The sequence below is a fragment of the Notolabrus celidotus genome, chromosome 23 (genome assembly GCF_009762535.1).
Source record: "Notolabrus celidotus isolate fNotCel1 chromosome 23, fNotCel1.pri, whole genome shotgun sequence".
NCBI lineage: Eukaryota > Metazoa > Chordata > Actinopteri > Labriformes > Labridae > Notolabrus > Notolabrus celidotus.
The window spans coordinates 19,416,939-19,441,869 of NC_048294.1; the positions used below are offsets into that span (position 1 = coordinate 19,416,939).

A 24,931-nucleotide genomic window follows, 5' to 3' on the forward strand; every position below is an offset into this window, starting at 1 on the left:
GGATCCGCTCCGTTGGATCAGATACACAAGACTTCTATTTTTGCTGGATGCTGGAGCACGACGCATCGATGTACGCAGAGCAGATGGAGCTGGACAGGAAGTCAGGCACCAAAACAAAAAGAAAACATCCGGTTCATTTTCAGAATAAAACACTCTGTGTTATCACCAGATCGTATTTCACTTAACTACAACAACAAACCGTCATGATGAGCGGAGCCAGGCCTGGAGTCAACAGGTCAGAGGTTTTCAGAGGACCAGAAAGACAACATGGATGAGGAGAGGAGGAGGAGAATCCTTGATTCAGTAAATACAGCGGGAAAACCTTGGTCACGTGACTCCAGCTGTCTGTCTGGCTCTGGTAGAAGTCCTGTGGACGACTTAAATGCAGTTGCTTGTAGCACCAAGAACTGTGTTTCATTTGCCCTCCACTATCTGCTCCGTCTAAGGTTTAATTCACAAAACAAATAACTGATTGATGATATTCAAGCACAAAAATGCCCACAGACTTCTGCAGCTCTGTGCAGTCTACTCCAGTTTTGAGTTTTACTCTCATCTCCAGTCACTGCTGCATGGAGCTGCACTGTGTGCTCTCATCCTGAAAGTGCTGAATTATATCTGTTCATATGATATATATACAACAACATTGGTGCATCATAAATTTTGCGGGCACAAAAGCAGTGCACCCTTTAGTGAATCAGGCTCTGCAGCTAGTTGCAGAGGCACACTATATCAGGGCAAGCAGGGTAAATGTAGTCTTTCACAGACCCCCCTCTTGTACATTTGGTCTTTCTACACAAGTTACACAAATTATTTAAGGTGCTCCCCGCAGCCAGACTGTCTCATAATTGTTTTAATTAGCTCGCCTGTATCTAACCGGCTCCTGACAGCACTCAAAGACAACCTGCAAACATAGACCGTTCGTGCCACCAGGCTTTCACATCACTCACAGCCTTAACACCGACACCACTGACTGTCTCAAAAGGTCCTGTTCCCCTCTCTTTTTGGCTGAAGTGAACTAACAACGTAACCTGAGTGAGTGGCTTCCCCCGGGTGTCAGAGAGGGGATGTGTCACTCGGTATCTAGGACACAGGCTTGACTGTTTCAGGTGCTACCAGCTCAGTGTGACACATGCGAAGCTGCAACAGTATCTGCATCTGCATCTGCATCGTAACATCAGCCGATAAATAGAAAGAATAAGGATTAGATTGTGATCCTGTTTGCAGACGATACACATGTATATTCCTGTGTCTGTCACTGAATCCAAAGCCTCAATGATTGTTTGTTTTTGTGTGTTTGAAGATAGCCACAGTGCCGTCGGCTCAGTCTCTGCGTCTCCTGGACTTCAGCTTCAGTGACTTTGACCTGTCGGACACTGAGACCACGCTGGGAACGATACGCATGTTCATCGACCTCAACCTGGTCCAGAACTTCCAGATGAAGTACACGGTGAGAGCTGACCTTTAATTTAAGTAATAATAATTATAATAATAACTTCATTCATATAGCAACTTTAAAAACAAATGTTTACAAAGTACTTTTACAAACAAAGCGTGGTTCAAATAACAAAGTGAACCTTTTGACAGACAGGGAGGAAGACTTAACAATGCAAAACAAAATGTAATGCAAGATGTTAAAAGAATACATGTAAATTAAACAGAATGAAGTGGTGTGACAACAGACCAATAAATCATTGTTGAGAGTTTTTCCAAGGGTTAATAAATAGAATAAATAAATAAAAATGGATAAGTAAATAAAAGCATTAAAAGGACAATAAAAGAGGTTTTCAGAGTTAGAGGATGACATCACATCAGGAAAATTAGAAAAAGTGAAAAGGATAAATTAGGAACAATAAAATAATAAATTAAAATAATAATTATAATAAATTATAATAATAAATGATCAAATAAAATAATCAAATAAAATTGAAGACAATTAGTTGGATAAAAAATAAAAATAAAAATAAAAAATAGAAGTGGAAGCAGTTAGAAGGAGGAAGTCACATAAAAGCAAGCCTAAGAGTTCATTTGCAAAAACAGATAACTCACTTTTAAAAAATGTAAAACATGTTTCAAAAAACATATTATTTATATTACTAGCTTTTGGTATTATCAATCAACTGAAGGTTGGTGGCTTTGACTAAGTCAACATGACTTTACTAACTAGAGGTACAGTATCTTAAAGATGTAACTTTATCAAGAATCTATATCAAAAAGAAATATGTTTTTTGAAAATGTATAAAAACGTACTTATCTGTTTTTGCAAATGAACTCTTCAGAATTAAAAGATGTCACTGACTCTGCGTAGTAACTGAGTCGTAGTCGCCTTGTCTGTATCTGTATTTGAGTTCATTGTTGTGTTGTCTGTATGTAGTGGAGTCTGGGTCACATGATGTATTGGGGTCACAGAGGTCACTGTCTCTGCTGTAGTGTTGTTTCATCATTTAGCTCTGCTGTTGTTGGACGTGTCATTGTTGGTTCTTTGCCTTGATGTGTTTGTTTTGTGTTACTTGTTGTACATCTTTAATTATTACATGTGTTTCAAACTGATGATGATGAAGCCTTCATCATATAGCTATACCGCAATGCTTTGAGCTCTCAGGGCCACCATACATTATCAATCAAACTGGTGTAGGTTTATAATTTGAAGTATAATGTTTATCTGTGTTTGCTAATGGACTCTTTTCTTCAGCACACACATATCCAAAGTGTTTATCGCTTTGGAGACAAAGGCTGCATTACGTCCCGACAAACACACGCAGCATTATTATTGTTAAGGGTTTCATAGCAACACGGACCACAACAAAGGAAAACAGCAACACGCTGTCCTGATGTGACCTTTCTGTTCTCTGTGCGTGTCAGGAGCAGATTCCTGTTTCATTAATTGACGATAACAATCTCATTGTGAGCAGCAGTACTCTATTTCAATGTGTGCGTGTGTGTGTGTGTGTGTGTGTGTGTGTGTGTGTGTGTGTGTTTGTGTGTGTGAGATTTTTGAGTTCATACTTGTCCTTCACTCAAAGACCACACAGCATCACACACCTTAAACACTTCCCCTCCTAAACTCTCCCTCTGCCGCTCAGACCCCTCGCTCCTCTTGTGCACCCTCCGATGGCGCCAGCTCTTTTCCCTTTCTCCGGCGGCTTTGGCTCTGGTTCTCAGCAGCGCTCGCCACCTGAAGAGGTCCTTGTGTGTCGGTAGCTGACCTCCAGAGTGTCTGCAGAGAGAGGCCTCATAAAGAGAGCCTTTGATTGCGGGCGATTATTGCCTTCCTGTCAGCCTGACGCTCACGTCCACACACTGACCACCCTGGAGCATCTCAGCCGGGGGGTTAACTTTTACAGCATGGCGTGATTAAAACTCCTCTCTGATATATCACATGCTGCAGTCATTCATCACAATCAAAGAGTCATGATCCTGTGGAGAAAATGAAACATAATGTGGGTTCAGTTTAGCTCTCTGTGAACTCTTGATGAACATGAAGAGCATGCAGAGAAGAGAAGAGCAGAGAGCATTGATTAGCCGGCAGGGTGCTGAGTGTGCACTTTGACAAACGGTTCACATCCTGACAGTCAAGCCCGGATGCTCATTATTCGAGCCCCCCAATTCTTGCACATAAGTCCTCGAAAACTTCCCAAGCATGCATGTGTGACCGCCAAAAACCAGGCTGGATCAGGGGTTCACCCTGCACAGGTCACAGGGCCTACATGTAGAGACAAACACTCACCTACCGACAATTCAGAGCCACTGATTAACTAAAGCCTGTTTCTGGATTGTGGGAGGTAGCTTGAGTACCCGTAGAGAGCAAACATGCGGGGGGAGAACATGCAAACTCCGTACAGCGAGGCTCCTGCCCAGGTGAGGTTCTGAGCAGGAACCTTCTTGCTGTGAAGCAACAGTGCTAACCACTGCACCCCTATCCCCAACATCAAGACAGGATCAGATCCCATCTTACAGACAGGACTCAGTCTGATCTCATCTTAATCCACCATGAACAGAGCACTTTGCAGCATTTAGCAAGTTACAGTGGCAAGGACAAACTTCCTTTAACAGACAGAAACCTCCAGCAGGACCAGACTCATGTTAGACACACATCTGCTGAGACCGTGTTGGAGAGAGGGATAGAGGGAGATGAAGATGGAGAGAGATTATAGTGGTGAGATGGATAGTAGTAGTTTTCGCAGCTGGAGTCTGGCACGTAGACAGCAGCAAAGATCCAGAGGAACCTGTGAGACAAGGGAGCTCATGGAGCTATGGTTAGTAACTTTAATGGGACAGGAAGAGTTAATGTAAGTGACAGGCAGACAGAGGAAAGAGAGGGAAAGACAGGATCCCAGTGTGTCAGTTCTCCCTGGCAGTCTAAGCCCTGTAGCAGAATAACTAAGAGCTGTTCCAAGCCTGGACCAGCTCTAACTATAATCTTTTTAAAAGTGAGTGATGTAAATATATCTCAAGATTGTCCTTTAAACAAATTTTATTTGCATGTTATGTTTATAAGTTCACATCAAATCAGGCTTAGGAACTAGGTATTTGGAAAACATCAGTTTTCTTATAGACACATTTTTCCTCCAACTGTGCTTCATTCACACCGACCCTGCTCTAGGGTCTTCCTCCTCCTCCTTCCTCTTCCCTGTACCTCATGCTCCCTTTGACCTCTTTGGGATCTTGAGCATTCAGCCGTGCAGCCCCTTGTCTCCTGAACTCTCTACCACGAGCTAGCTGCAACTCTGACTCTCTTCCCAGTTTCAAATCCTGCCTAAAAAAACCACCTTTTTAGAAGACATCACATGTGGCTTTTATTGTTTTCTTTTATTTACTCCAATATTAAGTCTATTAAAGGCACCCATAAATAAAATGTATTATTATTTATTATTTTTTCATTGACCTCTATGGGGTATTAGTTGACTTTTGCACATACCATGCTGCCTCCAGCTCTCACTAAGTCCAGAGAACCTCTCTCGTCGCCTGATTGAGGAGTGTGAACTTGAGGTTTAAAGACCTGTATGATATCATATTTGTTGTATTCATATCTGCAGCTCTTGGATGTTTGTTTCTGAGTAGTCAAGTGAATGTTTTCCTTCTCTCTCCTCCTGCAGAGTTTATGTCAGTGGGTCCTCAGTGTGAAGAAGAACTACAGGAAGAATGTGGCCTATCACAACTGGAGACACGCCTTCAACACGGCTCAGAGCATGTTCGCCCTGCTCAAGTCAGGGCGCTTACAGGTGTGTGCTGTCCATTGGTTCAATCTTCTTTCACCAAAATCGAAAAGAGGAATGCAGAATTAGCTGGATTTAACTGGAGGGTTTAAATTCTGTCAGAGTTTTCTGTCTGCAACCTGAAACATGAAATAATGTTCTTAATTGTTGACATTTCTTCATCACTTTCTGACAGTTTAGCACCTAAAACTAGGAAAAACAGAAAACCTTCCTCCTTATTTTAGCAGGTCTGGCCCATGCAATGTTTCTTAAAAAAAACACCAGAGAAAAAAATTATGCATTAAACTCTGAAGTTTAAGTTTTAGTTGCAGCTATTAGCCAGACTGACGCCCTGCTCTCAGCTGTGGGGTTGAAGCTGTGCAGAAAGGGCCCACAGTGCTAACAGCGTGTGAACACAGCCATGATGCTTTTGTTTATCTGCTTGTGGAATCAGATTTCTGTCTGTAATTTGTGGATAAGTTCTTTCAACTTGTTTCTTCCCTCTGGTTTCATCCTCTCGCCTGTCCCCCTCAGAACTACCTGAGTGATCTGGAAGTTTTGGCTCTAATGATCGCAACCCTGTGCCACGACCTGGACCACAGAGGAGTCAACAACTCCTACATACAGAGGTGAGTCACGTAATTATATATATGACTGTATATGCATATGTGGGGGAAGACATTTAACATACTGTGCATGCTTGTGTGTGTGTTCTTGTCTCCAGGAGTGACCACCCTCTGGCTCAGCTCTACTGCCACTCCACCATGGAGCATCACCACTTCGACCACTGCCTTATGATCCTCAACAGCTCGGTACATTCACTCTCTCTGCACCATCGTATTTCAGATACTCTTTCATTGATCTGTCTCCACGTTTATTCAATTATTCTCAAACAGGTTTATTCTTTAGCAGCGCTCTAATGCCTCCCATAGATCCGATCCTCCTCTTAGTTATGCAGATGATGACCTTAGCTGCCCTTTCACAGCTGCAGCTCATTCAGTATGCAGCAGCTCAGCTGTTTGCGGGCACCACAGAGAGGTTTCATCTCCTGCTGTGCTGGTGTCCCTGTTCGGCTCGCTGCCAGACTCAGAGATATTTCACAGTGTTGATGGCTTTAAAGCTCTATGCTGTCCAACACTTCACACAGCAGGTCTCAGATCAGCTGTACTCCTTCAACAGAGACCAGGAGATACTATTCAATAACTGCCTATAACTTAGTAAGAATTGATGCTGAACACATGAATGAAGAACTTCTAAGTGTGTGTATTCCTGGTGAAGCTCTTCGTGTCGTCTCATCTGGACTCATTCTTCTGCGTTATAAGATCTCTCCGTGCAAAACAAATTTTTCTGTGGACACGTTTTCTAATAATTAGGGGAAACTTGTTGCACTGCTCAGACAGGTTCTTTCATAAAGATTTTTAAGTCCATGCAAATCCAACCTCTTAAATCTAAATGCTTCTTATTTCCTCACAGCAGTTGATGAGGTCTGAGCTTACTTTTAAGAGGATGTAGAGCTAATTTGTTGAAATCAGAGGAAGTCATCAAACAGCAGTTTTATAGCTTAGCTTAGCTCTCTTGCAACAAATCTATCCCCTGAAGAACTTGCACAAAACTTTTGTTAGTAACAAGCCTGGTAATTTGGAGGACTAACTTCTACATTTGTATATTTTTATATGTCTACTGTTTTTGTGTTGAACAAGCAGAGGAAGGTGGGTTGTGAACTCCTCACTCTCTCACTAATCATCTAAATATCACCACTGACGTTAGACACCAGGTTTCTGTCAGTCTGAGGTGCAGTTTGCACTTTGATTGACAGCTGCCGTAGAGAGAAACTCCGTAGGATCTCATGACGCTACACTGTAGGGCGGAGCTCGTTACCGTGGCAACACAGAAATTACAATGGCAACCACAGAAATTCTTTACAGCACACTCTGGCTGCAGTTTCATTCTGAAAAACAATGAGCCTTTTTTAACAGAACACCCCTCATTTTAAGATCAACATGTCCTTGGTCTCTAACACAAACACAAGTTTCTTTGCCGTTTGCATAATGTGAGCGCCGGGTGCAAAATAGCAAGGGTGCTTTTGCTGGGTGCACTGACGATAGTACCCTGAGGGTGTTATGAGTTTGGTCACTAACCTCAAGACTTTGCCAGCTCTCCTTAGGAGCAGTTTTGTCCTCCTTTTTTATGTGAGGTGGGGTGTAGCCTCTGGTTCTGTGTGACAGAGAGAATAAAAACCAATGGCTTAGACTGTACAACTACTTTACCATATACCAAATTACAGAAGGACATCCCCCCTGTTGTTTATATTGCTATGATCTTTTTTCATTTTTCATTTTGTTTTGTTGTTTTGAGTTTGGTTTATTTTATTGTTATTCTGTCATTTTTCATTAAGTGTATGAAAAAATGGGAAAAAATACAATGTACTTGAAAGAACAGTGGTCACTAAAGATGTATTTTTTTACCACCCCAGTAAAGTAATACAAAAAAAGAAGAAAGTTCAAAATATAAAAAACAAGCTAGATGAAACAAAAGGAGCTGCATGCACCAGTCAAAAAGATCAAAAGATGGGAAGATACAGGAACAGACATGCAATAGACTGCTACATCCAGCACCTCCTCAGAAAGGGAGAACCGAGAGCAACTAAAAAGTGAGAAACTGAGCCACCAAAACTTTTTAGGCAGAACTTCAACAACAATTTACGTCGACAAACTTCTGAAATTTAAAACATGTTCTGGAAAAAGCTACCTGAGAGCAGGAATTGTTTATCATGCACTCTTACTTTGTCCAGCAGAGGGCGACTCATGTGGTCTTACCAAATGGCAACCTCCGGTCTGAAAATATGAAGCCCATGCGCTGCAGAAACACTGGAAACCGCATACAGACCTATTTAAAAAATACGTTCTTTACAGCAGAAATAAACATGTTTACTGTCTGGTTCAAAAATGTCTTGGGTCTGAGTGGTTAACTTCTCTATTGGTTCACACTGTAAGGGGTGAAAGAGAAGATATGAAGATTTCACAGAGAGATCTAATCATGCAGAAGTTGATGAGAAGATGAGTCGATTTAAAAAAGGATTTATAACCTCAGTAAACATTTTCATTTTTTCCATCTTTATAACTCAAAAGTCTGACTTTGTAATCATGTGAAGGGTCTTATAACAATAACTTTAACCTTTACAGAATCTGTTATCAGTGAAGTGTACACCACATAAAACTGTAATCAGCACTTTGAAACTGGGTCACACAGTTCACAACAAGTCAACATGAGGGATGTGGATGCTGTCTGCAGGGAGCCGCAGCATGTTAACGTCCATTCAGAGACCTTAATGCTGTTACCTGCTCGCTGCAGCATCCTAGATCCCTCTCCGTCTCATTTATTATTTGCGGTCTGCTCATTTTCCAGTTGCTGACCTTTCAAAGAAGACTCTGATGGCCCCATAAAATAGAGTGACTTACAGCCTGCTCTGATCTTTATGGCCTCAAAACAAACTCTAAATACACTCCGGCTCCACGGCACCACTTAACCCCGCTGCTGCACGGACTTTAATCAGCAGCACACACTGCTGCAGCTGCTGTCACATGCAGGCAGATACGCATTAATGCAAACACACTCAGCAGCACTTGAATGGAGGAGACACAGAGTAATGTGTCAACATATTCATTTATGGGTGTGTGTGTGTGTGTATGCACGCTGTAGCACTTTCACACACCTCTCCCTGCACTAACACTCCTCCTGCTTCTTTATTTTGATTCTCCAGGGAAACCAGATCCTGAGCGGCCTCTCCCTGGATGAGTACAAAGCCACTCTGAAGATGATCGAAGGAGCTATTCTGGCCACAGACCTGGCGCTGTACATGAAGTAGGTACCAAACGTCAGGCCCAGATGCTGGTCTGACTGGAGAGGGGAGAGAGAACAAGGAAGGGGAGAGAGACTGGGAGAAGGGAAGAGCATGCAGGCTATTCTGGTTGTATGGATTGCAGTTATATTTAGTCAGCACCATGTAGAATACATACAAAAGCTTTCACGCATCTAATTATTAGTATTATATATTTATCTTTTGAAAATGTTCCTACCAAAAGTGTTTGTTTTTGTCATTTATAGGCTCTCTATTTTAAACCTGGGGCTCTAAATGACGGATGTGTTGTGCAACTTCAAGGCAAACTAAGCCAATCAGAGTACTGATATATTTTGTCATTGAAAACTTAAATTGTCTTTTTAAATATCTGACAACATCACAGAAAGGATCTCTGTTAAGATGGAGCTTTTAGTTTGAGCATTAAATTATCTTTTTAGACTAATCACAGCCATTTTCTTGCTCTCTTAAAAGCTACCAGAGTACGTCCATAAAATTATTTTACCCTGCAGAACACGGGAGTTACTCGTCTACCCGTTTCATCCTGCCTTCTCTTCCTGCTTGCCCTCCTCCACCCCAGCTCCTGCTTCCTGCTGTGTCTGATTCTACCAGTGTCATATGTATCCTCACTGATGCTCGCTCTGTTCTGTACCCCGGGGGTCTTTGCTGCTGCTCTCCCTGCCTTGGTGTTCCATGTATGCACATGAAAGAGAGGGGAGGTGTGTGCTCCCCAACTCACACTTTGGCATTCCACGTATGCAGGTGGAAGGGCAGGGAGCTCCCAGGACAGAGCCAGCAAGACAATTAATACAATTAACAAAACACAGTTAGTCACAGATACATTAAAAACACAATCATACCTGCAGAATCTATCAATCCTAAATGCTTTCATGTTTTAAAACAGTTGTAAGTATTTTTTCTACCTCTTTTGAAACATCATGAGATATCAGAGAGGTAGTTTATCTGAAATTTTAATGTTACTCCTCATCATGGGAGAAGCAATAAAAGCAGTCTTTCCCCATTCAGATCTAACGCTTGGTGTTCATCAGCCTTGCTTTGCTATCACTGATTTTCCTTCAGTCTCAAACATGTAAAAAACGAGCAAAGGTTTTAAGACACTAAACTTTCCTCAAAGGTAGGGGCGCTGGTGGCCTAGCGGTCTAAGCGCCCCACATACAGAGGCTATAGTCCTCGTCGCAGGGGTTGCTGGTTCGATTCCCGGCCGGTCAACCATTTCCTGCATGTCGTCCCCCACTCTCTGCTCCCCACGTTTCCTGTCTCTCTTCAGCTGTCCTCTCAAATAAAGGCAAAAAAAAAAAGGCAAAAAAAAAAAAACTTTCCTCAAAGGTTGATGCCTGATAGGTTCCTCCAGGACAAAATGTCTCATCCTGAATTCAGACTTTCTATCAAAAATAAAAAATTTCTTAGATTTTTTACTTTTTGCATCATTTATTTGGTGTAATGACTCTAATGTCATCCTTGTCCTCCTCGCTGCAGTTTATCCGTCATTATTCCTCTTTCTCATTTTCTCCATTTTTCTACTTATCTCCCTCACTGATTACAGCTGTTATCTCATCCCTCTTTCAGTCTAGACAGTGGGTGGCAGAGGAGGTAAGTCAGTTAAATATGAGGATCATTATCTGCTGTGTCATTATGTATGTGTGTGTGTGTGTGTGTGTGCTTTCAGGAGGCGGGGGGAATTTTTCGAGCTCACCAAGAACAGTCAGTTTGTTTGGGAGGACGAAAATCACAGAGAGTTACTGAGGTGAGAACTGATCCTGCAGAACTTTAACACCAGCATGCACGGTTGCAGAAACGACAGGATCAATATCCGCACCAGAGATTAAGTCAGGACATTGTTACCGTTAGCTTAGTATAAATAAGTGACTAAAAGAAGATCTTCGTTCTCACACTTCTAACTTCTAAAATATTGCATGAACACACGAGTACTTCTGTTGAATCATGTAGTCGACATCCAGCCTCATTAATAACATATCAATGTATGTTATCTCCACCTATAGGTCGATGCTGATGACTGCATGTGACATCTCAGCCATCACGAAGCCCTGGCCTGTGCAGAAAAGGGTAAAGAATCCTTCATATATAGAAATATATACATATACTTTCCTCGGTATGCTTTGTGAGGCATGTGAGCGCACAAGTCCACCTTGAAAAGATCGATTACTCGCCTGTCTGAGGTCAGCTGCAGGTGAATTAACCTCTGTATAACTTGGAATATAAGTTGCCGTTATCTTAAAGCTGCTTTTCAACCAGAATTTCTCCTCCAGGATCTAAATGGTTCCTGTGGCCCATTGTTGTCTGTGTTTACACCAAGTGGCAACCTCCGGTCTCAAACGATGAAGCCCATACGGAAGTGTTATAAACTGCAATACATCGAGAATCCGCTTGAGGCTGGCTGCAGAAACACCGGAAACCACATAGAGACCAATTCAAAAAAGATCTTTACAGCAATAATAAACATGTTTACAGCCTGGTTCAAAAAACGGCTTGGCCCTACAAAGCTAATCTCTCTAATGGCACACACTGTACGGGGGGTGAATTTTTATCTAACGTGACGGTTCAGAAGATATTAAGATTTTGAGGTTTTGCCCAAATAAGGACATGACTGACGTGACTCCCGGTCGGGAACACATAGCTGTTGGCTAGGAGGCTCACACTACGTCACACTCTGCCTGGTTGAGTTCCGCATTTCCAATATGGCTGCTGCCGTCGATTGGCTTCAAAACAGCACTAAGGAACAGATGGGTGATGTCACAGATACTGTCCATATTTTAGACAGTCTATGGTTTACACAGAGGCCAGTAGAGGGCAGTAAGAAAGAGACCATAGAGAAAGGCCATACAACAAAAGTGACACCATAGAAGGTGACAGACAGGCCAACATCATAATGAGCGTCACTACAGCCTGTTAGCATGAAGGAGATTCCTCTTGTGCTGTTTTTGATGGAGCTTTATTGCAGATGAAGTCACTGAATCAACACATCAGTGAAGGAGACAAGCGCAAGTAGCAAAGCCATTTCAAAGCCATGTCGGTGATGGACCGGTGTTTCAGTCTAAAGAGCGACCCTGTTAACTGGAGACTTTCAGCCGGATGCATCCCTTAGAAACTCCTTGAGATGATCATTGAATATCTGATAAGGATATTTGGACATTTGAATAAAATCTAAACTAGGATGCATTCCTGAGCACTCCTTCTGTGTTTCAACAGCTGTTGTAAACTCCACATACACTGACACATTCAGCTGAACCAATGTTCAGGAGTTATTAAACCAAGTGAATCACAGGTGTGTGTGATGTTATTGTGGATGGAGGGGGAAATGAAAACACTGAGGGTACCAATCAGAAAAGTTCAGCATTGCAAGCCCTGCCCCCTAATTTTCCTGGAACTCTGGAAAGTACAACCCCCCGAGCAGGAACTCTTCAGGGGGAGATTAACTACCAAGGAACTAAATTTAGAACCTGGTTCCTGCAATTGAAAAGCACCTTAAGACACAGTTTGATTTTTGGGATCTCTCAAGGGGGGAAGCGACGCCTTTTGCTTCTTCTTGTATTTAAAGATGCTTCTGACTCTTTAACAGCAGTCTGTCTCTTGCTGATCCTCTTTGTCATGTTGTCAGACACTTTAGAGATCAGCCTGATTTCTGAATACTCATAAATACGTCCAAAGCTGAAAATTAACACGATTACTCTTCATCGCTCCCCTCACCTGACCTCCCCTGACTCACCTCTGTTGTATTCTGTACCTTGTTAAGCAAAAGTCAGAACAGACACACACACACACACACACCCCTCTGCATGTGTGTGTGTTTGGTTGTGTGTGTTGACAGGTGAACGCTCATTAATAAGAGCAGCTGTGCTCTCGTCCTGAGCTGACACCTCTGAAAACACTGAGTGTGGTGAACATTCACATGCAAATATGTTCATTAAAACAAACACACACACGCACAAACACACACGCAAACCTCGTCCGGATCTAATTATCAAACTGTGCCTCTCATCCTCCAACACTGAGGGGGAGATTACTTCCTCTTTGTCTTCCTCTCCAGGATGAAGTTTTAAGTGTTTTCACCTTTCATCATGTTGTGAGTTTAATCCTGAACTTTTAGATGTGTGACAGGTTGCTTACGATCTGTTTCTCAAATTGATCCGCTTCCTGTTGTACGATAGTTGAAAACTATGACATGACTAGAAGCAACACTGAACTTCTGAATTGGTTATTCCTTTTTTCATATATGCACAAATTTAAGGAGCACATCTGCAAAAATGACCCTCCCTGATGGCGGGGTGGGGTGGTACACTGATGTAGCCGTAGGACTGATGTCAAACCTTGTCCGCTAACCAGAACACACATTTAACACAGAAATAGAATGTCAGAGTTCCCTTAGGGGGATTCAGTCCTCAGGTGGGTCCAGTCCTCAGGTGGGTCCAGTCCTCAGCTTCACAAATTCTTGTGTGGGTTTGAAGCAGACAACCACGGTTATGGAAAGTTCAATGACTCTTGTGTTAGTGTTTGTTACGTTTCCTCTCACCGTTCCTCCTCTACTCTGATAATCTGGAGCACACAGCGCTGCAGGATCCTCATTGGTCAAAAGAGCTGTCAATCTTTCATCATTTTAACATCAGATAACTACATAAAAGAAAACTTCTGGTGAGCTTCCATTACTCCACAACAAAGCAACAACGTCACAAAAAACAAACTTATTTTAACATGATTTAGAGGAGAACAAGTCTACAGGGGCTCCAGCAGAGGGCGCTCAAGTTACACACAAAGCATCAGTCCCAGTGGAGAGCAAGATTACATTACTCATAAGTTTTACACTATTACAACAGCAGAATAAAGGAATTAGTGACCAAATACAGCAAAAGATGATGAGCAGTGAAGAGTAGATTCAGTAACACTGCTACAAAGACACTAACAAAGGAAATGTGCTGCATTAAAAAACAAACAAAGCGACTGCAAGCCTGTGGACGTAGTATCCGTGACATCACCCATCTTTTCCTGAGCGCTGTTTTGAAGCCAATCGTTGGCGGGAGCCATGTTGGAAATGCTAAACTCAACCTAACTTCTGTTGAGCTAGTGTGAAGTAAAGAGGCGGGCTTTGAGCCTCCTCCCCAACAGCTACAGTGTTCCCGCCTGTCAATCAAGGCTGTAAACATGTTTATTATTGCTGCAAAGATCGTCTTCTTTGAATTGGTGTCTATGTGGTTTCTGGTGTTTCTGCAGCCAGCCTCAAGCACACGCTCAATGAACTGCAGTTTCTAACACTTACACATGCTTAGCAACTCTGCACATCACGAGCTGTAGAGTACAGTAGAATACTCATGTTAGCTGAATCTGAGCATGTTTAAGTGATGGCTCATCACAGCCTGTTTTGCAGCTGCTGGCTCAAGTGGAAGAGTTCTTACAAGGCCACAGAATACTCTAAAACAGGGTCCAGGTTTTGTCCAGTGAACCCAACAGTTCAGCTAACTCGACCACCTCCATCACGAAACCCTGGCTCACGTTTGAGCCTGCATCCTCCAACATCAACAGAGTGATGCTTTCATAAACGGAGCAGCAGCTCTCTGTGCTGATGTTGGACGACTAATGAAGCAGTCAGGACCGCTGAAGTTGTTTTGACTCTCTGTGCTCTGCAGACAAGAAATCTTTGTTGTTTTGACAGACGTGAGGCTAAGTAAATAAAGACAGGGTTAATTAGCCTCACCGTGAACGTTTGCCTCATGCTAAGTGTTCATTTTACTCCGCTATAATAGACTTTCTCTGTCTCTCTCTGACTGAGTCCCCATGCAGCTCCATAACACTGAGCCTTGATTACACACTCAATCAGTGAGCTGCAGATGGTTTCAGCACAATCACACACACACACACACACACACACACACACACACACACACACACACACACACACACACACACACACACACACACACACACACACATATATACACACATACACACACACACACACACACACACACACACACACACACACACACACACACACACACGGACTGATGCTGATTGGAGCCCCAGGCTGCAGTCAGATCTTATTTTCTTCTCTGTAAACACACGGAGAACATTAACTTAGACTGACTTCCACTCTTTTGCCAGACTTTTCTTCTTGACATGTTTCTTGAATTCTTAACTTCTTGACGTTTCTTTAACGCTCTTTCTGCCTGTTCCTTCGCAGCGTCACGTTTTTCTTGCTCTCTTCCTTTACGTGGTCCATCCTGTTATTTCTTCAGTTGTCACAGTTTGACGGTGTCGACTCTTGCAGCAGCAGCAGCAAAGAATCTCTTCCATCCTGAAAGCGGCCCCCTATGATGATCATTAAAATGCTTCCACTGATTTCAAACTGTCACAACAATGCTAGAGAGTATCTGAGATTAAGCACAGTTGGGATCTGCTGTATGAATTATCGTCTGCCTTGAAAAGCGTGACAATAACCTGGGGTCAGACTCCAGGAGTATTGGTTCACCTTATCCTTCATTCACCCCTCATGATTTGAAGGTTTTTAACCCCTCTGCCACCCTGTTCTCTTTGATTCAGATTGCAGAACTGGTGGCCACTGAGTTCTTCGAACAGGGAGACAAGGAGCGACAAGAGCTGAATATTGAGCCCAGCGTAAGTGCAGTGTGTCGATGAAAGATGACTATGAAACCACTGATCCCTGCGCCTGTTTTGCAAATCCATGCATGCGGTTTATAATCCATACGTATGGAATTTAGATAAGTGCATGGGAATTTGCAAAGTGTGCACACAGCTTGGACATGCAATCCATGAGCACAATTTGCAAATTTGCAAGGTCCCGCATGCAAATCTGTACCCTGTACGATTTGCAAACTGTGCTCATGGATTTGCATTCAGGCTTTGTACGTGAGTTCCTCTAATACTGACAAAATGTGGGGTGCCTCAGGGCTCTCTTGTGGGTCCTGCAGTCTTTCGTCCACATGTGATTTAGCCTCTTGTTTGTAAGAATATGACAGTCTATATTTTGCTCATGAGTCATGTTTCTGTTTGTTTCTCTTTAGGATCTGATGAATCGTGAGAAAAGAGATAAGATTCCCAGCATGCAAGTGTCCTTTATTGATGCCATCTGCACTCAGTTATATGAGGTAACTGATGATTCATTCTCTGGAAACAACTCCACCAAAAGAAGAGCTAGGGAAGACAGACAATCCTCTGAAGATGATAATTAAGGGCGGGGATAAGGAAAAGCAGAATTGTTCTTTTTGCATTCCCAGCTTCTAATCTAAACGTCAAGAATACATTTATCTTTTTAAATTCAGAGGCCAAATGTTGAGAATTTGGAACAAGACTTTAAAAAGATAGATGTTGAGTTTAAAATCTATGCTCTTTAAATTTCCCCTTTGTTGAGTGTGCTTTCTCTCTCTGTCTCAGACTTTGGCAGGAATGTCGGAGTTCTGCTCCCCGTTGTTGGAGGGATGTCAGAGGAACCGGCAGCATTGGAAGCTTTTGGCCGAAGAGTGTGAGAAGGGGCCGGTCAACGGCCTGGTGTGACCACGAAACCAGTTTAACCTTCACTATCCTGCAGGGCTCACCCTCTCTGACACAGTCTCACTACAGTTCATGAAATAAGCATGATGCTTTAAGGATAGAGAAAGTGTATATAACTGTCCCCCTTCCTGTAAACTAAAGTTGGTCCAGTCCTCAGGTGGGTCCATCCCTCAGGTGGGTCCATCCCTCCAGTGGGTCCATCCCTCAGGTGGGTCCAGTCCACAGCGTCACAGTTTCTTGTGTGGGTTTGAAGCAGATAACTCACGGTTATGGTCGTCAGAGCTGTCAATCAGGACATCACACCCCCTCTCTTTTATATTGCACTTGTTCTTCTCTATATGTAACAGTGGATCTCAAACACCTGCTGTGTCAGAATGTGTAAACTTTTTAATAAGTAACTTAAAGAAACTTTTATTAGTTTCTTCTATCCAGTAAATTGGTATTATCGGAATAATGATTGATAAAGTATTCCCCGTTAACAGCTGATAATTTATCGGACTGATACATATAGAGCATCCCTCGTTTTTGGTGTAAGCCAAAGGCAATTCTGGAATTCTATCTTTGATCTCAGAATTCTACTCTGCCCTTGATCTTAAAGGCAGAATTCTGAGAAACAGGATGGGACTCAAAAACAGGTGGCCTAAACCCTCTTGGATGCACCTCAGGACTGGACCCACCTACCAGCCAGGTTGTTTTTGCACATGCCTTGGCTCCACCTGCATAATATCAGCGCCTACCAAGGTGATCCTTTGGCTTCATGTCTCACACTGGGTGGAAATGAAGGCCTTTTGTCCCTTCTGTATTCAGTCAATGGCATAAACATGTAAACACGTTGCCTTTCTTACCCTGACGGAGGTAGGAGGGTAGAAATCACGGCACAAGTGAAATTAATTCATGAAGATAATCTTTGTTTCCGAAGTCTTGCTCATTTCTCTGAACTTTGGTGAGACGTGTCTTTCTGTCCTCACTGTCCTCGTGTCTGTCACTCACCAGAGAAAACAGGAGTCAGCACTAAGCTATATTTATTACCGTAAACATTTTATTTTTGCACAGAGTGTCTTTCATCCTGAGGTCTCACACACACACACGCTCTGAGATGTAAGCAGACCCTGACTGGTTTAGACGTGGATCATGTGGGTCAGGACCGTTACAGTAGAATCCAGACAATGTTCCTCTAGAGTCACTGTATAATGATAGCTTTGTTAATGTCGTCACACCACAGTCTTTTGTAACATTTTTCACTCATTGTCTTAACTATTGCATATTTATTTTTGTTTTGTATATTTATTAGAGTTTCTATATTGTACTGTCAGCGTTTTATCGAGAGCACACAATTCTTTATAGAGGGAAAATGTAGTTTTCATACTTTTAAAGAAAGTCTCATCTGCTTTTTGAAGGACCTTTCTAAGTAACACCTCCGTCAGAAGACGCCTGAAATGTAATTTTTGTTTTTTTTCTAAATGTAAAGGAGCCAAAGACTAGGCCTTCATTTTCAGAGAGAAAAGGGTCTAGAGTTTTCCACTGCCTTGTTGTGATACAATAGGACCAATTCACAATTAAACGAAGGAAACTTTTGTGTGTGTCCTGGAGTTTTTCTCTTTCAAGAAGCAGATTTTTACTGCTTATTTTCACAACTTTGTGTCAGGGTTCACGACATTAAAGTGACTCACAGTTTATCAAACCTTAAAGAATAGCTGAACTTTGCAGAAAACCAAATCATGAAGGAATCCTGATGTCACAAATAAAACCCTTGTTTTGGGTTCACTCACGAATAACTCGCTCACTTTGCGTGTCAAATCACGTGTACATGAGTACCCAAAGACACAAGGCTGGTTATTCTAATTTCCTATTGATGGTACAACTGACAGCTTGAATCAAGGTTTTCACAATTTACCAGATAATCCGACCTCCTCACTCACTTTCCCAGAGTCAGCCTAAAGCGGACACTCTGAGACTGCGGTTTTCTTTGCACATCTACATCGACTTCATTTCTCATGGCAGGAAGTTGCTGCTTGTTCTTCACATCAAACGTTACCAGAGGATCTCCGTGCTGATTGGCCATCACAAATGATTCGTTGAAGATCTAACTTTATATGTCTTGTATATAAGCAAATGAAACGAGTAGTGTGTTGAACGCGTTGAAAAATTGGCACTCGTCGTGCATTAAATTGCTCCGTTTACACAAATCACGTTGCCCTACATGAGCATGCATCTAATCCCGTCCTTACATCGACTTTACATTTGATTCGCACGCCAGAATTATTTTTGTTGTTCTGGTGTCAACCAAGCGGCAACCTCTGGCTGCGAGAATTGAAGCCAACGCAGAAGTGGTATAATCTGCAATTCGAGCGTCCGCTTGAGGCTGGCTCTGGAAGTACCGGAAACCACAAACACCAATTAAAAATGCAGATCTTTGCAGCAGAAATAAACATGTTTACAGACTAGTACACAAAACGATTTAGGTCTGAAGAGCTTATTTCTCTATTGGCACACACTGTGCGGGGGAGAATTTTTTCTTCAGAAGATATTAAGATTACGAGTTTTGCCCATTTAAGGACATGGCTGACTTGATTGACAGGTGGGAACACTGCAGCTGTTGGCGAGGAGGCTCAAAGCCCGCCTCTTTACCTCACACTAGCTCGCTAGCAGTTACGTTGAGTTTAGCATTTCCAATATGGCTCCCGCCAACGACTGGCTTCAAAACAGCTCTCAGGAACAGATGGATGACGTCACGGACACTACGTCCATTAATTCTACAGTCTATGGTGTCAACACATGAGAAGAAAGAGAGAAAGCGTTTCAGGGACCTCCTCAAAGCACTCCCTCCATATTTTCACTCCCTTACAGAGTGAACTCCTCTCAGTCACGTCTAAGAATCTCTTTATATCAAGTTTAAAGGGTTGAATTAAAAAGCTTTTGTCTGGATTATCAACCCAACGGTAAGAGAAGTGAACAAGAATTTCAGGATAAATTTTGTTTCACTTGTGAAAATGGGATGAAATAAAAGAAGGCAGGGGAGTTCGTAGAATTCATTAATTTAACATAAACTTTTATTTCACTCAACTTTTTTCAGGCTACAGTACATCTAAGGACCTAAAAACTCTCATCTTTGTTCAAAGTTTGATCTTATTTAAAAGCTCCCATCAGATTTTCTCAGTTCATTCTCTAATTTAGCACATTGAGTGAATGTTATGTATATTCTAAATATAATCCTAATTTTCTGTGCTCTGTAAACTGTTTAATAATTTGGTAAACTGCACACCATCACAGAACCCCCAGCTGGCTTTATGTTGCGCTGCCACCTGCTGGTCTCACACAGTAAGAACAAAGAGGAACCTCAGTGAAAGAAGTTTATTTGACATTTTATAAAAGTTTCACATATAAACCACTAGCTTCTAAAACAGAGAGAAAAGAGGGAAACACTTAAGGTCAAGTTCTTTATGTTCTTTTAAACCAGTGTTTATGAGAAATATTTACATCAGATGAGACGACAGGAAGCTGCGTGTTCGTCTCAAAAGGTCAAGAATAGCAAAGAAAGAAGACAGACGTGAGGCAGGACCGGGCGGTGTAAAAACTACAGGCGTCTACGAGGGCAGTGGTTGATGTTATGTACAGGCTGCAGGACGTGGAGGTTCACACTGAGTCGGTCCTCTTGTACGCCACCATGCTGTTGACTTTGTGGATGGAGGTGGTGAAGGAGCGCAGGCGCACCTCCTCTGACTGGTCGATGATCTGCGGCCCAGACTCCTCCCACTTCTCAGGAACCTCCATGTCTTTGTCGGTGTAGACGAGGAGGTCGAAGGCACCTGGAGAGGACGGAAGAAAGGGTTAATAATCTAAAAGATAGGAGGTGATTGGAGGATTAAAGAGAGCAGGTTTTGGATCCTCACATGGCGTCTCCAGCAGCGGCAGGAAGGTGACGGTGGCGGTGACCTGTCTGATGACGGAGCGGATCTCGTCCTGGATGGTCTTAATGGACTTCTCTCTGGGAGCGCTGCGGAGAACACGAAGCAGTGTTAGAAACAGGGTCAGGTATTCTCAGATATTTGAAGTCACAATAATCTAATCTTAAACACACTGTAAATAAAGCTTCCAATATCTTTTAGATTGATGTGTCCTGCTGGGTATTGGGTAATACCCCTTTTTCGCTATGGCAGTGTCTGGGCTGCTGCTCAGTTGAGAACCATTTTTCTGTGTTTAGACTGTAAGAGAACCCGCTCACGGCCAGGAAAACAAGTTCCAGAGCAGCACCAACTCTTTACTGGTCTAGAAACACAAACTGCTTACGTCAGCGGCGAGGGTTGAGGTTGCTGTGATCAAAAAGACAATGTAAAGCACGACGAGTAGCACAGAAGTGTCGGAAAAGTTGGATAAGTTATCTTCGGGACCTCGTGTGATTGCGAAAAGCCGGGAGCAACACAAGCAAGTATGCTACATTGTCCACCATCGTTCTTATTGTGAGGGAAAGTTTGCGCTAGCACTGCTGGGAAAAGCGGTCACGTAGAAGTGACGTCATGACGTGTCTCTTCCATGGGCTTGAGCGGGTGAAAAACAAACTGGTGCTGAGTCGGTTCACAAGTTGAACCAGCTCCAAACCAGCGTGAGCACCAGACCGGGGCTAGAACCAGGTTTGACTTTGTCGAAAAGGGGTATCAGCTACATCGACACAAGCCATCTACACTGACACTGACACTGAGCAGCATTTAGCTCTGTTCAGACGCTGTTCAGTCACACACACACATATGCTTGTTAGACATTATACGTTTAAATAACACTTCTCAACAATAATAATAATAAGAATGTAATGTGACAGTGTTTGCTGACCTGCTCTCCTTGGCCGACTTGTCACACTCGATGTCAAACTGCCATCTCTCCAAAATCTCGTTGGTCTCCAAACACGTGATCACCAACACCAGCTTCTGCACGGTGCACTCGAACAGCCACTCTGCAAGGACATACACATTTTACAATTTTAACACCTTAAAAGAGCAATAACTTTATGAAAGTTAAATCAACAATTAACATAACCATCACTTTGAGCAGTGTGATCAACACCAGACTGATCCCAGGGCGATGTAAGCTCTCAGTTTAAGAGCATGAGCATTTCAGCTTTGGTAATTTACTGATGTAAAGTAAGGAGATGTTTCTTTTTTCTTTTGTTGCATCTGTGAGGACTCAGAGCAGGTTAATCAAACTACTATAACCTGTTTGATGAGACCAGTAGAGGGATAAATGTAGCATGCATGTGCCACAAAACTGATCCGGTGGTTTAAAGTAATATGGCTTCAGACATCTGCGTGCACAGTACCATCAGGATCGACTTTAAGAGCAGTTTGAGTCTGCAAATTGTAAAGCTTGATGTGTTTCTGTTGCTTCTCTCATCAGGAAACTTAAAGAGAATAAACACATTCTCTCTTAATCCTTCAGGTTTGAGCGACAGGTGTTTCCGAAAGCCTGACGTGAGGCATCCAGGGGTACAAAGCAGAAATCCTCTGAGCCCACCTTTGAGTTGAGACACCACCTTGGTCAGGTAGGTTTTCAGTTTGTCGTCGGTGGTGAGTTGAAGGCTCATGTCGTAGTGAGTGACTCTGCTGAACATCTCCGGGGGATAGATCCCTCGCTGGTACAGGATGCTGTTGATGCCATACGCTGTGATAGAAGAAGAAGAAGAAGTAGAAGAAGAAGAAAAATGAATGACAGAAATAAAAATAAAAAAATTATGGAGAGTTTGAAATTAAGATGAAAGATAATATACAGATATAAATGTACCAATCAATTCAGGCACATTTAATGACAGAGGTATATGAATTCTGTTTACTATTTAAGAAAATATTGAAAAATACAAAGATGCAAAAGGTTATTAAAGAAAAATGATTGGAGGCAAGAAACTTTTTTGGTGAACTTGAATTATGATAAAAACGAGGCCTCGTCCAAGAATAGTCTAAATTTAAATGCAGCCATGTTTTTTTTAGCAATCATACATGTCTGGGATAGTGACATACATCTCTCTAGAAACTTTATAGTCTAATATTGAATTCGGCAGATATATATTTCTGCAAAATGTGTTAAATACCTATGGTAAATACAGTACAGATTTAACTCCAACAGAAGCCTCTCTGCTGTTTCTATGCACAGTTAGGTCAAAGTGGGCGGTGCACTTTATTGTTAGAGCTTTAAATCAAAGTTATAACAAACAATCAGTCGCATACGTGTTAATAAAAGAGGAAAAGTCAACACGTTTGTCTTTAACCTGTTACTTTAGTAGCTCCTGTCAACCTGCATGTGATTCGTCCTCTCACTGTAAGGCCCTGTTAGCATGTTAGCTCTACATGCCTGCGTGTCAGTCCGTTACAACCCAAACTACATGCTAAAAACACACAGATCATAAATAAACTCACAGAAGAACTCTGCCACCAGCTCCGCGCTCCCCTTCAGAGTGATTCCTTTCAACGTGCTGGTCATTTTCTCTACTTTTGATCAAACCCTCGACGATGGAGAAGCTTTGTTGTTTTTCTACAGTCTTCCTCAACTACCCGCCGTCCAGTTTGAATTTTGTCTACTCAACGCGATCGCGCATGCGTGAAAGAGCGTCGCTTGTCTGATGACGTCTGATACTACGCGTACAACCTGTGGGCACTAGAGGGCGCTGCGCAGTAACTCAACGGTAGTCTATTTACATGAGTTTTTTAGGGTATATTTTACCAATTTACTGAGAAATTAAAGTCTTTATTTAAATAAAAATGATTTCTCTAGGATTTGGGAACTAAATAATAGTAAACAATTGACTAAATATTTGGAAAAGAAAAAGAAACAGTGTCTTCTAGTTAAATCAAGTAATTTCAAGTAACTGCATATATCTTTTTTACCTGCTTCATACAAGATACACTACCCCCCCTGTTACACTAAAATTTGCATTCATCTTTTATCCTTGGGGTCAATTGGACCCCAGCAATTTAAACCTCCAGAAACTGATTGTTACCCAGGTTTATGTGTCAGGTACTTTATCTATCTAAATAGCCCTTTCAATAACATATATATCAAGCATAAACATAATTTAAAGCATTCAGAATAGAATATTTGTAAAACAGAACATCAAACTGCTGCAAGTTTGTAATGCTCTTGTCAGCCCTGCATTGTTTCTATGTTATCAAAAAATATGATACAGGACTCATCATTGAATGTCATTAGAGACATGGTGGCTGGAAATATTATATCTCAATCTAAAGGTTGGCGGTTCAATCCCAGCTCCTGCAGTCACATGCGGAAGTGTCCTTGGTTATAGTGACCTCAGTATCATCCAGATCAACCAAAACAAATGTGTGCAAAATGTTGATATTTCTTATATTATACACAGCTAAAACAGCCTGGGGTCAAATTGACCCCAATCAACACTGATGCGTAATCTTTTTTTTACAGGAAATTGGAAAATATCAACATTTTAGTTTTACGTTTTCCTAGTTGTCCCTATTAAATTAGGACAAGTCATGAAATATGAAGCCAAAAAAAATGATGGTAATCATTAATTTAGAGACGTTAAACATAAAATGGTGTCCAATTGACTCCAAGGATAATAGAATAGAATAGAATAGAATAGAATAGAATAGAATAGAATGTACTTTATTAATCCCGGAAGAGAAATTCAGGAGGGTTAAAAAAGGATATTAATTTCCAAAATGGCAGAAAAATAGATGTTTTTTTTATGACAAACCTTCGTTACATTTTTATGTTTCAAAATAAATGGTATGACCCGACAGAGAAAGCTTTAATAATGTGTGTAATCTGTTTTTATCATAAGTTGCATTTTTGTACTTATTTTTAGGGTGTAGTTTTCACACAGGTTTTGAAACACACAACAAGGACAAAGCTCTGTAGAAATCCTGCAAGAAAGTGTTGCCCCCCTAATTATATATGGAGTTTAATGCTCCAAAGGACAGATCTTAAAATACAAATCCTGCTTCCAGGAAAGTTGGGACACTTAGTACAATATTTCTATTTTGATGCCAGCAGTATGTTCATAAAAGTTATAAGTGGCAAAAATGATGGGGTGGGAAAAGTTATGAAATGCTGAAAAATACACATGATGGAACATTTCCAACTAATGAGGCTAATGATCAACAGGTTAGTCATGTGACTGGGTATAAAAGGGACACTCAGGAGAGGCTGAGTCTCTCAGAAGGAAAGATGGGAAGAGGTTCGGCACTCTGTGAGAGACTGCGTGAGCAAATAGTTCAACAGATTCAGAATAATGTTCTTCAAAATCCTCAAAAGTGGAAATCACTGCATTAAAAACAGACATGACTCTGTAGTGGAAATCACTGCATTAAATATAGACATGACTCTAAAG

The 24,931-nt window shown here is 41.9% G+C and overlaps 2 protein-coding genes and 1 long non-coding RNA gene across 7 annotated transcripts in view; 1 reads left to right on the forward strand and 2 right to left on the reverse strand.

Moving 5' to 3' along the window:
- Window positions 1–18,161, forward strand: part of pde5ab (phosphodiesterase 5A, cGMP-specific, b) — an 82,801-nt gene extending 64,640 nt beyond the window's left edge. For 4 of the 5 annotated variants that reach the window (XM_034676533.1, XM_034676534.1, XM_034676531.1 and 1 more), the window contains exons 13-22: window positions 1,301–1,447; window positions 5,094–5,219; window positions 5,727–5,821; window positions 5,917–6,004; window positions 8,953–9,053; window positions 10,736–10,813; window positions 11,070–11,133; window positions 15,619–15,693; window positions 16,101–16,184; window positions 16,471–18,161. In XM_034676533.1, coding sequence (XP_034532424.1) covers window positions 1,301–1,447; window positions 5,094–5,219; window positions 5,727–5,821; window positions 5,917–6,004; window positions 8,953–9,053; window positions 10,736–10,813; window positions 11,070–11,133; window positions 15,619–15,693; window positions 16,101–16,184; window positions 16,471–16,590 — 978 coding nt within the window. In that variant the 3' untranslated portion in view covers window positions 16,591–18,161. The remainder of the gene's footprint in view (window positions 1–1,300; window positions 1,448–5,093; window positions 5,220–5,726; window positions 5,822–5,916; window positions 6,005–8,952; window positions 9,054–10,735; window positions 10,814–11,069; window positions 11,134–15,618; window positions 15,694–16,100; window positions 16,185–16,470) is intronic. The other variant, XR_004629945.1, reaches the window with a different exon arrangement.
- LOC117807302 lies at window positions 3,202–8,061 on the reverse strand. The gene is made up of 3 exons (XR_004629946.1): window positions 7,975–8,061; window positions 7,331–7,406; window positions 3,202–3,414 (listed from the first exon to the last, which is right to left on the reverse strand). It is a non-coding gene; the product is annotated as an uncharacterized LOC117807302 (long non-coding RNA).
- A 1,762-nt stretch (window positions 18,162–19,923) lies between the features above and the next one.
- On the reverse strand, window positions 19,924–23,164 carry mad2l1 (MAD2 mitotic arrest deficient-like 1 (yeast)). Its single transcript, XM_034677050.1, has 5 exons — window positions 22,986–23,164; window positions 22,090–22,236; window positions 21,412–21,532; window positions 20,478–20,581; window positions 19,924–20,393 (listed from the first exon to the last, which is right to left on the reverse strand). Exons 1-5 carry the CDS (start codon window positions 23,047–23,049, stop codon window positions 20,221–20,223), a joined length of 609 nt encoding a protein of 202 aa, XP_034532941.1. The 5' UTR covers window positions 23,050–23,164; the 3' UTR covers window positions 19,924–20,220.
- Between the last annotated feature and the right edge of the window lie 1,767 nt (window positions 23,165–24,931).

Excerpts from the sequence above, each read along its gene's own strand:
- mad2l1 (XM_034677050.1), bottom strand. The coding sequence starts at position 23,049 with ATGACCAGCACGTTGAAAGGAATCACTCTGAAGGGGAGCGCGGAGCTG. Across the intron at positions 20,582-21,411 it reads AAGTCGGCCAAGGAGAGCAG|CGCTCCCAGAGAGAAGTCCA; the intron begins GTCAGCAAACAC and ends TGTTCTCCGCAG. Across the intron at positions 20,394-20,477 it reads GCCGCTGCTGGAGACGCCAT|GTGCCTTCGACCTCCTCGTC; the intron begins GTGAGGATCCAA and ends CGTCCTCTCCAG.